Source organism: Enhydra lutris, unplaced genomic scaffold (assembly GCF_002288905.1).
Source record: "Enhydra lutris kenyoni isolate GAN:26980312 unplaced genomic scaffold, ASM228890v2 scaffoldscaffold11, whole genome shotgun sequence".
Lineage (NCBI taxonomy): Eukaryota > Metazoa > Chordata > Mammalia > Carnivora > Mustelidae > Enhydra > Enhydra lutris.
Genome location: NW_019154095.1, coordinates 14,973,858 through 14,990,151, shown reverse-complemented (window position 1 = coordinate 14,990,151; position 16,294 = coordinate 14,973,858). Strand labels below are relative to the sequence as shown.

The 16,294-nt window shown below is 48.2% G+C and overlaps 1 protein-coding gene across 3 annotated transcripts in view; it reads left to right on the top strand.

The window, feature by feature from the left end:
* LOC111144413 (interferon regulatory factor 2) overlaps window positions 1-15,578 on the top strand; it is an 81,735-nt gene extending 66,157 nt beyond the window's left edge. For 2 of the 3 annotated variants that reach the window (XM_022498691.1, XM_022498692.1), the window contains exons 7-9: window positions 6,479-6,643; window positions 13,565-13,611; window positions 14,907-15,215. In XM_022498691.1, the coding sequence (XP_022354399.1) occupies window positions 6,479-6,643; window positions 13,565-13,611; window positions 14,907-15,215 (521 nt within the window). Of the gene's footprint in view, window positions 1-6,478; window positions 6,644-13,564; window positions 13,612-14,906 lie in introns of all 3 variants that reach the window. The other variant, XM_022498690.1, reaches the window with a different exon arrangement.
* Window positions 15,579-16,294: the final 716 nt, after the last annotated feature.

The window sequence follows — 16,294 nt, the reverse complement described above, 5'->3', positions numbered from 1 at the left end:
CGGAGCTCAATCCCATGACTCTGAGATCATGACCTGGGCCAAAGGCAGATGCTTAGCCGGCTGAGCACCCCCAGGCACCCTGGGATTTTTTTTTTTTTAAATGCCAGTCTCGCCATGTCACCATTGCCTGCAAGACAAAGACCCGACTCTTTCTTGTGTCCCCAGAGCCCTGCTACCTGGTCCCTGCCGACCCCTTTTATATTTGTTTTTGAACTTGAATTATTCTGAACATTTTGACTTCCATGTGCCTGTCCCTTGAGAAAGCTAGGTGGGCTCTGCACGTCGTCCTTGTGGAGCGGCCGTGAGGGCTCATCCACATGACCCAGAAAGACATGGACATTTGGCAATTCTGCTGGGAAGTGTAAGCCGCTACCCCAAGAAGTCTCATCCACATCTCTGCTCCCAGCCCATCGACCCTCGAGATGTGTTGATTAACTCAACTGAGATTTTACTGGGACAGATTATTTGCTTCCCTTTGTTACGGTAGCACGCAACGCTGTTTTCTTGTGGGAGTGAAGAGTGTATACTGCCCCAGTCACGCTCTTACTTTGCCTTGACCTACAGCAGCCTGGTGAGGTGGGCACAGGCTGCAGCTGGGACGCCTGGCCCATGCAAGGACAGAGGTCCATTCTCCATTAACCCCATAGTGACCGTCTTTCCTACCGTGGCTTATGGGCATCTAACCCAAATCATGGCTGCGTTTTATTACAAAAAATAAAATAAAAAGCACACAGATTAGGAGTCACAAGACATAGTCTCTAGACCTACTCCCACAATTTTTTAACTTACCACATGATCTTGGGCAAACTCCCTACCCTCTCTGAGACTCGATTTCCTGAAATATAAGACAGAAGTAATAATAATACTGATCTTACCTACTTCCCAGGGTTGTTGGGAGCACAAAATGAGCATAGTGGGAAAATCACTGTGTAGTTAGAAGGTGGCAAAATAATATTATGATTATGATATTATCAAAATTATATTGAAATATATTTGAGTAGGGAGGGTAGCCTCGTCTGTGCTGCATCGTCAGCACTAATATTAACAGTTTTAATTCTCGAACTTTCGGATAGGATCAAGAAGAAATTTCTCTCCACAGTACCGTGGATAGCATGATTTTGTATGCCCGCTGATAAGCTTTATGCTGAACCCTACAGCGACCTGGGTGACCTTGGCAGTCTGGCTGGCCTCTCTGGGCTTCGACTTTCTTTAGCTATAAAGTGGTCGGACCACCCCATTCCCCTCTTCCAGAGCCCCGTGTCTTCATTTCTAATAGTCTCTGCTCCGAGAGCTTTCTGTGGGGCATGGGGCGGCAACGGCTCTCTCAGGTGGAGGCCCACACTAAGTCAGCAATTGTTCATAAAGTCAGAATGACCTTTTAAGGAACCAAACTGGTGCATCAGTAAGCAGCCATGAATAATATTGTTGCAATTCTTAGCAACTAGGTCCAGATAAAACTGCATTCCTGTGGGTGACTCTTTTCCTGATGGGCTGACCCAATGTGCTGGAGAAGCTCTAGTGGATTCCTAGCCCCTCCAACCATTAGAGAATTTCCTTGGCACCCAGTACAGAGCTGCTGAAAAAAGCAATTTCCCTACTGGTTATGAGCCCCGAGTCTCATGAAGGTGAGAGTCGTCAGTTTTTAGCCTCAGATGGGCTTAGAAAGGTGGGAGCAGCCCGGTGGGAACTTGCTGAGCCCTTTTGGTTGGGGGAGACCACCTGGCAGAGCACTGGAGCTGAGCCACAGTCAGGGAGAGTGGAATTCGATTCCTGGTTCTGCCACTTACGGGCCCTCTGACCTTGAATTAAAATTTAACTCTCCACGATGCCTTTCCTCATATCTAGAATGGGGGTGATCATTGTACCCTCCCTGTGGGGTTGTGGAGCCTTCCAGGTGGGAGGTCAGGGGAGAGTGGGAAAGGCAAAGGTAAGTGCTCAGGAAGTGTTTGGTTTTGTTACCCTTAATTATCAGTCAGGGTACTCGGGTGCCCTGCATGGTGCCATTTAAAAAAAAATATATTTTATTTATTTATTTGAAAGTGGGGGAGATAGAGAGGGCACAAACAGGAGAAGCAGCAGGCAGAGGGAGAAGCAGGCTCCCCGCTGAGCAGGTAGCCCAACGCGGGGCTCCATCCCAGGACCCTGGGATCATGACCTGAACCGAAGGCAGATGCTTAATGACTGAGCCACCCAGGTGCCCCACATGGTGTCCGTTCTGACTTGAATCACTGTAGCAGATTGCTGATGGCTTGCGATGCGTGTGTCTTTTTGACTGTCAGGAGTCAGTGTTGCTGTCTGTGTTGTCACTCGGGGCAAAGGCTGGTGGTTCAGGAAACTCATGAAAGAGAGAGATCGGTCAGATGATTAGGGCTAGTGCCTATAGAGCATCCAGAGAGCATCTCAGATGTTGGCAAGTCCTTGCTCCTTTGGGCTTGCCGCTTGTGAGTTGGGCCCCCCATGATGTTTCAGATGTTACATGAAATAGACTAAAATGAACCCCTTTCAGTGTACTGTTCTGTGAATTTTGACAGAAGCACTCAGTTGTGTAACCACCACTATGTTTAAGACCCAGGACATTTGATCACCTCCCCCCCGAAACATTTCCTCCTCTTGCCCCCAGTTTCTGGCTACTATGGCCCCCTCTGTTTCCATCACTTCCTCTAGGTTCTGAAAAGCCCCCTTGCCAGAAGTCTTGAAATTCACTAGGAAGCTTTCATTGTTACCCGTGTCTTCATGTGGCTGTGACCTCCTGCGGGACTTGGGCTCAGGTCGGTCTGTTTAGCAGAGCTTCATGGGCTGCTTGAGGCAGAGGCCATGAGCCTGTGCTGGGACTTGGTACAGAAGGTTCTAATCCCACTTTTCAACTCTCTCAGGAGCCGAGGCTTGGTTGGGAGATGAGGCACACAAGTAAAAAGTTACAGGAAGAGATACAGAATTAACTTGCGATGAGGTAGAAAGTCAAGAAGTGGAACAAGATTGTGTCACGTTGTAGTTTCAGCTGAGCACTGGGGACAGTGAGGGAGAGGCGCTCTGGAAGGAGAAGTCCTTCTGTTCTGGGGTGGTCAGGAGAAGAGAAAGCAGAGGCATTCTGAATACTGCCTGTTGCTCATCGCCCCCCCCCCCCCCGCCCATGTGCTCCTGCCTCAGTGAAGCCTCTGAGTCCTCAGACTGGAAAAAAATCACTTTCTCAACTCTTTTCATGTGGCCTCTCCCTGGCCCCCTTCCCTTCTGCTTCTTTTCACAACTGTCCTAAACTTAACTTCTAGAGCATTCTTTGCTGGCCCAGAGCCCCACCAGAGTTCTCACAAACCAGGCCCTTGACTGGGTTGATGGTGCTCTGCCCCTCCTCATACTTGACAACAATGTCCCTCACAAAGTAGGTGCTCAGTAAATGTCCCGTGAGTTGAATGACTGGCTGAGTTGGGCACTGTGAGGAGAAGCAGCGAGGGAGAGACTTCCTGGTCAGAGCAAGGGGCTGTGAGGATAGGAAGACACTTGAGTTGCTGCCGTTATGTGTGCTCCCGGCTCACTTGTGGTCTACTTGGAATGACAGGGCAAAAGAGAAGTGAATTTTAGAGGGTTGCAAGTGAGAGCGGCTTTGATTTAAATCGAGTTTATAGAAGACCTCAGTCGCTTCAGTGGGCAGGGTGTCGCTTGTCGCCAAGCCCTCCTCAGACACACACATGCACACCCTGTTTGCTTTCTATCCGCCAGCTGCTTTTAGGACTTGGGAAATCTGGTTTTCCTGCCATTTTATCTTCCATGGGAGAAGAGGCAGAAGAGACTTGAGAGAGGTCAGTGTCTGCGCTCAGTCTGGGTCTGGTGAACAGTATAACTGATGCTCTTCGTGTTCAAGTAGGATAGTCTAAGGGATAAAGTAAGAATTTGGGAGACTGGGACGCCTGGGTGGCTCAGTTGGTTGGACAGCTGCCTTCGGCTCAGGTCAGGATCCCGGAGTCCCAGGATCAAGTCCTGCATCGGGCCCCCAGCTCCACGGGGAGTCTGCTTCTCTCTCTGACCTTCTCCTCGTTCATGCTCTCTCTCACTGTCTCTCTCAAATAAATAAAAATAAAATCTTAAAAAAAAAAAAAAGAATTTGGGAGACTACCTGCCACTTGTAGCCTGTCTGCCTTTTCTTTAGTTGTATACCCCTGCACCCCAGGAGAACCTGAACAACACTCCATTTCCCTTCCTCTCTGAGGAAGTGCTGTGGCTCTGTGGACGGTTAGCACATCCCCACATCTCCTTCCCCCAGCCTCTTGGGTGCCTTCCCTCTCTTCATTCCAGAACCCGAGAATTCTCACTCCCTTCTCAAGGCTTCTCTGAATAGAATCGGGTCATGTTCTCTTTACCTCATGCTAGTCATTTCATCTCTCTCCATAAAGCAATTAAAACAGGAACTCATTTATAAACAAAAATACTGGAGCAATTAAAATACTGAATGGTTAAGACAAGAACTTGTTCACGATGGCAGACTTCTCAAGAAGATAGGGACGTGGTGGCCTTTTAGCCTAACCTGATGGTCAAGAAAGCGGGAGGGATGAGGAGCCCTGCTCAGGACTTGAGCTGTGTGACTTTGGGGAAGTTAATCTACCTCTCTGTGCCTGAGCTTCTTCATTGATAAAAGGATTAGGATGGCTTACCTGTCATTCTCGGGGGCGAAATGTTAAAATAACTTACACAGGCCTGAGTAAAACAGTGATTATGGTGGCCAAGTATTTTGAGGCCCTTGGGGAAACATTGTGATTGCTTTGTTGTTTCCATTTGTTTATCGGTGCCAGTTTTCAAGGATATCTCATTCAGTCCGTTGCCAACAAAGTATAAGGTCAGTTCTGTTTGAAAGTAGGGGAGGGCATTAAGGGCTTTCAGATTAACACAACAGTGAGATACCACTACAGTGAAAACTCTGAGAGGTTTCAGAGTGGCCAAAGTAGGAAAATAGTGACCACACCAAAAGCTGGTGAGAATGTGCTTGACTTGGGTCATCCATACATTGCCAGGAGTGTGAAACAGTGTAGCCACGCCAAGCAATAGTCTGGCGGTTTCTTATAAAAGGAAACGTGAAGTTAGCATGTGATCCAGCACTCTTGGGCCTTGATCCCAGAGAAATGGAAACTTACATTTATACAAAACCCATACACCAATGTTCTTGGCAGCCTTATTTGTAATAGCCAAAAAATGGAAATGACCCGGAAGACCATCAGTGAGCAGACTAGTTAAACAGACTGTGGTATAACCACACTGGGGAATATTACTCAGCCGTGGAAAGGAACCAACTATTAATATGCACTACACGGCGGGAGGGATGAATTTCCAGTGAATTAGGCAGAGTGAAAAAAGCTGCTCTCTCAAGGTTACTGGGTGAGCTCGTTTATGAAACATCCTTGAAAGGACAAAAATTATGGAACTGGGGAACAGATGAGTGGATGTCAGGGGTTGGAGACGGTGGGGAGAAGAGGCCGATGGAAGGTGGGTATAGGTGATGCTTGTGATGATGGATCTGTTTTGTAATTTGACTGTGCTGGTGAACACATGAGATGACATATGTGATCAAATTGCGTAAAACTAACTACACACACACACACACACACACACACACACACACACACATATACACACAGGAGTACGAGGGAGACTGGGCAAATTTGAACAAAATGTGTAGAATGTTACCAGGGTCAGTACCCTGATGCTGTGCTAGAGTTTTCCAAGATGTTTCCATTGGAGGAAACTGGATGAAGGGCACCCAGGATCTGTCTCTATTGTTTCTTCCAATTGTATGTGAATCTACAACGAACTAAATGACTAAAAAGTTTAATTAACAAAAAGTTGAGGCAGGATTCAGAACCAGGTGGTGGGAATTCATCTTCTCAGTGTCCTAGTTAGCGGGTGTGAGGCTCGGGCAAGCATTCTGGCCCATTGTCTGGTATTTCCTCCCCTGGTTACGTTGCCTGGAGGATAGGAAAGGACTGGGAGCATGAACAGAGCCCCCACAGCTGGAAATGATACAATGGAGTGCATTCTGGTGGTCCTCTCTCCTTAGTAAGATTTGATTTTGTCTCTCTGGACCCAGGACCTGGCACACAGCACAGCAGCTTCCTTCAGAGCAAGAGCAGAGGACAGAAATGGGTCAAGTTCAGAGCACTGTCTGTCTGGCCTTAGGGCTAGTTCTGGGTGCAACCTCTGGTCCTGCAGGCTTGGCTATGACCGGATTGAGTTTGGGACATTGCCATATGTAAGCACCATGGGCCAGCATGCTGGAAATGGCCCCGGGGAGCCAGGTTCCTGGCAAAGCTGTTTCTCTGGAGATATTAACCCAAAGCTAAGGCTGGGTTCTTCAGTTTCATGGCCAATGATGTATGGTGACTGAGAATTTGATTCCTGACTCTTCAACTCTTTGGGGAAAGGTTGTCTTTCTTGAGAGTGCCTGCTAGTGTAGGGAGTCAGGCATCAGTGCATTATGGCTGTCTTGTCTTTGAAGTTGTAGGACAGTCACACCTGGATAGCAACATCGAGGATCAAGAGATTGTCGCTAATCCTCCGGACATCTGCCAGGTTGTAGAGGTGACCACCGAGAGTGACGAACAGCCGGTCAGCATGAGTGAGCTCTACCCTCTGCAGATTTCCCCTGTGTCTTCCTATGCAGGTAAGAGGGTCGGAGGGAACCTTTAGAGCTGAGCAAGGTTCAGGGGCGGGGGGCAGCCCCTCCCGTGGGGCCAACTGCTTTACCACACAGCAAAGAACCTTTCTTCCATCCTGGGAATTATTCTTGCTTTATTTTCTCCACGAACATCTTCTTGGGTACTTGTGTTCTCAGAAGACTATGGGCACAGCATTTCTTGACTCAATCACTCATAACATTTTCATGCAAGACTAACAATTTTCCTTTGGAGAAGTAGTTTATCGATGTCTATTTTATTTGCATAAACGATCAGAAATCCGGAAGGGTGTTTTCAGTGGAATCTGAGTCGGATCAAGCTGGATAGAACCTCAAAGACCATTCCTTCAGCTCCTTCAGAATTTTTGGAAGTGAAGGCAGGTGCCCTAGGTCACGTGGCCAGTGAGTGTTTGGGTCAGGACTTGAACTCAGCCTTGAGACCCGGAGCCTCATTCCATCCCACCGTGTTTACTAGTTCCCATTTATTTTCCCCTTCTCTTTCAATTCGGTGCAGCTTCTCATCAGGCCAGGTGCCTGGGCCCGGCTCTGATTCCCCTGGGAAGGACCACATAACGACGCAGGAATCGACCCAGGCAGTCCTAGGATTAGAACTGGGTTCAGGTGGCTCTTGCATCTTCACAGAACAAAGTGGTGGCTCCCTTGTCTACCACCGTTACGTCATTTTACGCTCTCCCACAATCTCCGCTTCATTTTCTGGGGACTCGATTATAATTAGAAATATAAATTCTGAGTCAGTGTTACTGCTTGCAAACATTAAAAATAGAAAACAGAGGCCCTGTAACCGAGGAACTGTAGTCCGCTCTCGTACACGTTCAGGAATCTTCCCAGTGTCCGCTACGTGCCTCCAGACAGTGCCCTTTAGTTTGGGTGCCCCTCCAGTGGCTGGCACACAGTCAGTATTAGAATTAGTTTGCTTCAAATGACAGGGTCTTCGTGAATTATCAACCACTGACCTAACCTTCAACTTTCTGAACACCAACTTTCTATATTTTTAGCTGATTTTTAAAAAATTGCGGTTAAATGGACATAGCCCAGAATTTGCCATTTTTGCTATTTTTAAGGGCACATTTTGGTGGCAGTAAGTGCATTCACCTTGTTGTGCAACCATGACCACCGTCCGGCTCCAGAACTTTCTCATCTTACACAACTAAAGCTCTGTCCCCGTGAGACACCAATTCCCTCCTCTCTCCTCCCCCTACCCTCTGGCAACGCCCCACTCTACTTTCTGCCTCCATGAATTTGGCTACTCTGGGTTGGTCACGGAAGTGGAATTATACCGTGCTTGTTCTTTGGTGATGGGCTGATTCCGCCTAAGGTTGTCAAGATCCTGACTTTCTTCTATGCCTAGAACGTAGAAGGAACGTGAGAGCGACTCTTGGCTACAGGAAGCCTATAATCTGTCAAAGAGGATAAGCTGGTCGCGGGTTGTTTTGCATTCACATTTTGAGCCCCTACCTGTTTGAGATCCTTGGTGGTCTTTGCCAAGATATAAACTCCTATTTGCTGCAGAGTTATGGTGCCCTGGGAGCTGTGCCCCATCAGCCTGGGTATCATCGTTAGTCCCTCTTTTAAAAATCAGGGAGCTAAGGCCGGTGTGGGTAAGGCAGCGTGTCCGAAGAGGAACGGTGATACTCCCTACATGTCGCTGGTACGAGAAGCCTGTGCTCAACCCTTCCCCAGTTACCCTTCCCCATACACGTGCACAGGGCTCTGTGGTACAGAACGCGTCCTCATCCCGCATCTTCAGGACCCACCAAAGGGGCCAGAGTAGCATGTTTATGCCTTTGTTTTACAGTTGAGATAACACTAGGCTATTTTGCTTACTTTGCACAGCTATGGCTGGAAACGTGTGACTTTCTCCTCCATGGTGCCGCTGTGGGCATTATTCCAACCCATGTGGCTGTTTCAAATTTTTGCAAGGGTTGGAGCTTCAGAACCAACTTCTCTGTGTATCTGTTAGAGCCTTCCTGAAGCCTTCTGGAGGCTTCTGCAAAGACGTCTTACTGTTCTGCCCTCAGTGGCATTTTGCCTCAGCAGAATCATCCCAGGAACAGCTGAGCCGTGCAGAGAGAAATGAAAATTTCATTACCCTTTTCAGGACATTTGCATAGATTAGAAAAGAAGGATCGCAGTGCCAGCCTGGCAGGCAGCAGGAGTTTTGTCGGAGGCTGGCTCTTCAGTCTGGCCTTTAGTTCTCTCCCTTGTTTTCATTGTCTGAATTCTCCAGAACCTTCTGGAGTGAGGCTTATTGGTTGGAGCCAAGATGTTTCATCGTTGCTGCTTTTCCAGAGCTTACAGACCCAGAGTTTACCTGTTAGGGACTGTGGCTGGTTGAGGTCTTTTGGTCGAGGAACTTTATAGCCTTCTGCTGGGAAAGGCAGCTTTTGGGTTGTCATTCACCCCTCTTATTGCTTGTCTGGTTTTTTGTTTTTGTTTTTTGATTTGTGTTGTTGCTTGGTTTTTGGTTTGTTTGGTGTTTTTTTGGTGTTTGTTTTTTTTGTTTTTTTGTTTTTTGTTTTTTTTTGGTGATAAGTTTCCTTTGTTTGGACTCAAATTCAACTGAATTTCAACTTCCTCTCACCATTTCATTCACTTGCTTAGGAAACTGGTATTTGGAGACTGTTGTTTGCGATTTTTTTCTTTAATCCTTACTGATCACTGAAGTATAATCCAGTAGTATTACAAAACCACAGTCTGTTTTGCAAGTCCATCTTCTCTATGGTCTAAGTGGTGAGCAAGAAGAGAGGAGGTTTCCCTGAGTGGAGGTACTTGCATGGGATGTGTTAAGACAACATAAGATTCTCATTGGATTATTAGAACTTTCATGCTGTGGAGAGATATCCCAGAGCCCAGCCTTGGGAAACTCCGGAGGACAGTCATTTTCTATTTCAAGGTCTTCTGCATGGTGGTCTCTTGACTGATGTGTGTCTAACCCCAAGATTTTAGTAGATTATTGATGGTTTAATAAAAGAAAGCCCAAGGAGGATTTTTATGGAGGACTGGGCGAGGGGATGGAGAAGAGAGCGTAGTAGAAAGGATTAATTTGTTGTCACTGAGAGAGTGGAGATCGCCTCTTGACCAGCAGTTAGCAATGAAGACTTTGAGTCTCCATGGAAACCAGAGAAACCTTGCCTTTTGCTGGGTGGGGCAAAGGTAAAAGTGCTCTGAAATGAAGAAGCCTCTGATTCGGACCCTTTGATTGAACTTTCTAGTGAGTTGAGGAAAAAGACCGAGGGAGAGGAATCCTTGCCAATCTTACTAGTAAAACTTGTTGAACAAGAACCTTCCAGAAAATGTACCAGGATGTCAGAATGCAAAAAAGGCTTTCACACTAAGCCTCCTGTCTCCCTCCCCAGAATGTTCCTGAGGTGGTTGAACAGTCAGAACGGGGCTGAAGGGGCGTGTGAAGCGAAGACTAGTGTCTCCCCAGAACCACAGCTCGGGAAGAAGGACCTCTGAGATCAGCCCGTCCCGGGGTTGATCCCCTTCCCTCTCACCAGTCATTTTCAGGGACACTGGGACCACAGTGTTAAAACAGAGCTACTTGTGTACCTGTTACAGGTACTCAACATACCAGCTTTTCTGCTTAGTCATGCCACGCTACGGAAGCAACTGCAGTTTCTTTTTATTCCATTGTACTCACCACCAATTAAAAAAAAAAAATCTAAACTCTTCAAAAGGGAAAATGAAATAATAGTGCACGCTGATACTCGGCGGTGGCCTTGACCTGGACGCAGCAGCTGCCGTGAACCCACGTGCGATATAGGAAGGGATGTTGAGAACAGCAACAGTGAAGGAGAACCAGAGAAACAGAGGAACACGGGTCTGTGCATGCCCAGCAAAGCCCCGGGAGCCAGGCTTACTCCAGAGAGAAGGCTCTTGAGTCCTCAGGCTGGAGCTTGAGGCATCTCGTGCTCCGGGGGGAAAGGCATGCAGGACCATGGTTTTAAGCAATGAAAGCTGGAAATCTCAGCTTGCTAATGTGGAGAGCCTTCAGAGTCACTCCAAAAGCAGGTGATCTTAATTTAGAAGGCACGCTCTTGACGAACATTTGCATTAGCCGAAAATGTCAGTTCAGAACATGTATGTCTTTTTCTGTCACAGACTGGTTCCCTGAAGCTTTGAAAGCTGGGTCCTTAAGGGCAGTGAGCAATGCCGGTCATGTTCATGGTCTCTGCGGGGTCTTACCAAGCAGCCTGCCCGGGCTCTGCCTTCCACCTCCTCCCGCAGCTGGGGCTGGGGCTGGGGCTGGATCCCAGAACCTTAGTGGTAATTGCTCATTTCCACGGATTTCCAGCTGTCCCTGCCACCCCCCCCCGCACCATGTCTGTTGGCGTCTATTTGCTTGTTGCTATTCAAAGGGGGAAAAGGAACAGAAGATGACGGTATTTATGGAAGGTAATTAGGAGCAAAGAGGGTCTAGACATGTATGGGAGGAAGAGGAACCCTGGCTTTAGGGCACAGAGAGAGCTAAGCATAAAAATGGAAAGGGGATCTTGAAATTTCAGCCGGGGTGGCAGGAGCGCGGCGGGAAGCGGAGCTGTTGTGTTCTGTGCCCGGGGCCCTAGAGTCGGATGTGCAGTTTTGTTTTCTGTCCTCCGTGCTGACTCAGGCCACAGCTTTGGCAGGGTTTTCAACATCTCTGTTCCTCATTCTTCCTGGGAGTGGCCATACTGATTGCTGCCTCTGTGGGATACTGGGCCAGCATGAGGGTTAGGGGAGCAGGGTTTCTACCTTGCTGTGTGCTTGGCTGCTATCGCCCGTCAGCATAGTCACGGCCATGGTCAGCTCAGACGAAGCCTTCTCCAGGCGGCTGTTGCTCCCAGCTAGAGAGGCTTTGGGGAGGTCTGAGGAGAGGCGAGGCCAGGCCCGAGCTCTGGTTGCTCCCAGTGGGCCCTCTGGGGTCACTCATGCCCAGGGGACGTCCCTGGAGAGTGGCTGAGGATGGTCAGCATTCTCGTTTTCATTGTTGACGGGATGACCCTGAGGCTCACTTTGGCCATTTGTTCTTTAACCTTTAAGCCCTATGGGGCTAGTGCTCTGAATGGTCGAAAAGGCTCCATCTGGGCCGAGGCGTCTGGTCCCTGCTGTGCCACCAGCCAGATGGGAGACTGGAGGTCAGCCTCTCTGTAGGTTTGGGACGGAAGGAGGTAGAAGGTGCTAGAGCACCTGAGTTCTTCTGCATGAGGGGCAGGGGTGGCGGTGGGAGCTGCTTCCCGCTGAGGATCTCTGCAGGGGTACAGCCCTGGCCCCCGGATCTCTATAAACGTTCCCCGTGATGCTCTCTGTAGGCCCTGTCTGCAGAGGAAGGACCCAGACTCAGGGATCCCTAAGGCTCAGTGTATTTCTCTACCCTCTGTGCTTTCATTTCCCACTGCCGTAGACACTGAAGAGCTGCCCACCATCAATTTTTTATTTAAAGAAATGACAAATATTTTAAAAAATTAAAAATTTTAACTTAAGTTTTTCTATTTTAAAAAACTTGTATTATACATACAGATGATGTGTAATCACTAGCTACTGACTTTGACTCTGTTCATCTAGCCTGTTGTGCAAAGCCAATGGTGAGCAAGGCTGATGAGCTCAGGACGAAGGCGTGCTGTCACTCATTGAGTGTACGCTGTGGGCCAGGCCCTGTGCTCGGCCTTTTCCCACACATCCTCCCCCGGACTCATCACTCAATCCTCTCTGGAAGATGTTCATACTCGCATCTTAGATGAGGAAGCTACACTCTGTGGAGTCAGGGAAGCTGTTCTGTGTCTCGCAGCTGGCACACTAGCTCAGGATGATAAGCGAATTAGTTATCTGTTGCTGCATCACAACATAACCAGAAACTCTGTGGCTTCAGATAACACGCATTTATGAATCCCAGCCCAGCTTCTGAGGGTCGGGAGTGCAGGCATGGCTGAGCGGGGTTCTCTGCTCAGCCCACTGCACGCACAGACCTGTGGTCAAGGTGCGGTCCGGGGCTGCTAGCTCGTCTGAGGGCAGAATGGCAGGGAGGAGGTCTACTTCTAAGCTCACATGATTTGAGGTAAAGCGTAGGCGTGGGTTGTCCAACTGAGAGCCTTGGTTTCTTACCAGCTGTTGGTCAGAAGCAGCTCTTAGTTGTTTGTTTTTTGGTTTTTTTTGTCATGCAAACCTTCCCAACATGGCTCCTTATTTCCTCAAAGCCAGCAAGGGAGAAAGTCTCCTCACGAGACAGGGCTCAGTTACTTAATGTAACATCCCATCGCTCGCTGTGTTCTGTGGCCTCAAAGCGAGTCACAGGTCCCAGCTACCTTCCAGAGGAGGGAGTCCCAACAAGCGAGTAGACACCAGGAGAGGAGGATCATGGGAGCCCCCCAGAATCTGTCCACCACCGTAACCTGGGTGGAAGAGGAAACTTTATAAACCCGAAATAGAAGTATGAAAGGGATATGAGGTGAAGGAGGGATCCAAGTAAGTGGGGGTGATCCAGGAAGGCTCTGAGTCGGGACTGACGTGAAGTGGGAGAAAGCACACGTGGGGTGTGTGGATAGAGGAAAAGGGGGTGAGCAGAGGTCCTGGGAAGCAGAGAGCGGATTGGCACCATGGGGGCCAACACCCCAATCCTGGGAGGTAGTGGCAGTGAGAAGACATAGCTTGGCCCTCGGAGAGGGAGCTACCCCCGGCTCTAAAACCTTTCTCCGATGAACGGCCAAAATCGGAGAAATAAAATCCACTCTAGCATCTCCCAAGTACACGTGTTTATTGAGCCTCACGAAGGGGGTGAAGGTCATGAGTTCACTGACCCATTTCTCTTTTCTTAAAAAAAGAAGTGTGGATATATTTTTTAAACACTGCCTAAGCCTCACCACGGTTTGAGCGGCAGGAATGATGGCCCTGTGTTTTTCTCTCTGTGAACAGAAAGCGAAACTACCGATAGTGTGCCCAGTGATGAAGAGAGCGTCGAGGTAAGCATGGCGGCCACCGCTTGGCTCCAACAGACGCTGTGGAAAAGCGTTCCCCCCACCCCACCACTTCGGGTTCCTTGCTGCTGGTTACGTTTCTCTATATCCGATCATGGGTTCTACCAGAAGAGTTTGTGTTGGTGGGGGGGGGGTGTCATCAAATACACATAACATGAAAATTGACCATACTTTTGGATTTTGAATTCTACATTTAAGCTTTGGGGGCTGAATGGGAGGAGAGACAGTAAGGTGTTCCTTTTAGGAAAAGAAGCTTTGACGGCAGGAAATGGAGACTGAAGTGAGGCCATTGTTGATATTGTTGATATTCTCACCACTGTACACATCCCGATTCACCAGCAGAAACAGAAGGGCCGAGTGGCCAACATCAGTGACTGGAAGTCACCGTCAGAAAGGGCTCAGCAAAAATATCTCCACGTGTACCTGGGGTCCCCTCCCTCGGCGGTCCATGCCCAGAGGCTAGGTGTGTGTTCAGTCCGGATTCAGAGTCTCCTGCTTCCCATTCTCCTGCTCCAGGCTGGGCTCACACAATGGCAGGAAATGGCTCTAACCGCCTGCTTCATGTCTGTGTTTGAGAGAGAAAAAGAGACTGACTGATGGTGGTTTCAGTTCGTGATTTCCTGGTGTACTAAACACTTCAAGTGGAGTCCAGGAACTCTGAAAAGACAGGAAGTGTAGCTGCTCACAGACATTCCAACCCTGTTTCTTCCAGGTCAGAAATTCCAGCTCCTTCTTTGAGTGAAGTCACCCCTGAGACCCCCTGTTTGCTTGGCATGTTGGAGCTCTAAATCCGCACCCGTTTGAACACAGTGGGAAGGCATTTGCCCTCTGAGTTCCTCCTCACTTCCCTTTCTCTGCAAGCACAGATTGACTCAAAAGACTGGACTAGGCCATGAGTGAGGAAGCAAGACTCTATGACAGACCAGCCAGGATGACTTAACACCTACCTCCTGATCAGGCTGGGGGGCCGGAGGAGAGGGGAACCAGAAAGCAACTTGCTGCCTTGTTTTCCTGCCTTCATAGAACTGTTTTGCCTATTTTTCTGGGAGGTAGCAAATGGAAATTGATAAAAAGGGAAGAGAAACCATTGTTTGGGATGTGAGCAGCCGGGTGTGGGTCTTGGTTGAGGGACGTGAAGTCGCTAAACTTCTGTTCATTCCACGCCTCTTAAGAAACTCAAGTTAACACACCAACATGTGGGAACAGGGGGCTTTTTTTTTTAAGCCATTCGATAGAAGGCAAAGGAAAAAAATATGTCTCTTGATTCTTTTCTTTGAAAGGGACGACCACACTGGCGGAAGAGGAACATTGAAGGCAAACAGTACCTCAGCAACATGGGGACACGAAGCACCTACCTGCTGCCCAGCATGGCGACCTTCGTGACTTCCAACAAACCTGACCTCCAGGTCACCATCAAAGAGGAGAGCTGTCCGGTGCCTTACAACAGCTCGTGGCCCACTCTACCAGACCTCCCCCTCCCTCCCTCTGTGACCCCAGCGCCCAGCAGCAGTCGGCCGGACCGGGAGACTCGGGCCAGCGTCATCAAGAAGACATCGGATATCACCCAGGCCCGCGTCAAGAGCTGTTAGGCCTTCGACTTCCCCCAGTGGTTGTTGGGATTTCTTGGCTTTGTTTTGTTGTTTGTTTGTATTTTATTTTTTTCCTCTCTGACGCCTATTTTAGACAAATCCTTAAGGGAAAAAGCCTTGACAATAGAACATTGATTGCTGTGTCCAACTCCAGTACTGGGGCTTCTCTTAACTCAGGACTCCAGCCCATTGGTAGACACATATCTCTAGAGCCTGCTGGATCTCCCAGGGCTGCTCCCTCAAGTTCAAGGACGTCATAGGACCAACACTCACACGGGCGGCGAGGTGCTGCATTGCCTGCGGTCAAGGCCGGCATGGTGGAGTGGATGCCTCAGAACGGATGAGAAAATGTGAACTAGCTGGAATTTTTTATTCTTGTGAATATGTACATAGGGCAGTACTAGCGACGCGGCCGTCTGCTTCTGCACCTTATCTTAAAGCACTTACAGATAGACCTTCTTCTTGTGACCTTGCTCTATTTCTCAGCACATTCAGCGCCCCCCTCCCCCCCTCCCCACCATGGCCCTTTGTCCTGCTTCCCGGCCCATCCCATCCAGTTCCTTTCCTCCTTTTCCTCCCCGAAAAGGCTGTGTTCCACATCCCTGAGGAGGAGAAGAAGAAAAGGAGCTTCTCCACGGAGATCCAATTTTTAAGACTGCTTTAAAAGAAAAAAAAAAAGAAAGAAAGAAAGAAAAAGAAAATCTAATCTGCTGTGCTTGAATGCCACGCGGTACAAAGGAAAACTATCATGGAGATATTATGCAAATTCCCAGATTTGAAGACAAAAATATTCTAATTCTAACCAGAGCAAGCTTTTTTATTTTTTATACAGGGGAATATTTTATTCAAGGTAAAATTCTAAAGAAAATATAATTGTTTTTTATCTTTTCTACAGCAAATTTATAATTTTAAGATTTCCTTTTCTTGTTTATCAGCAGTTGTTATTACATCCTTGTGGCACATTTTTTTTTTTAATTTTGTAAAGGTGAAAAAGCTTTTATGAGCTCATGTAGCAATCAAATTATCCTGTGGATTGATAATAAATGAATATGATATATAGTTAAATTTTTAATGGGCAT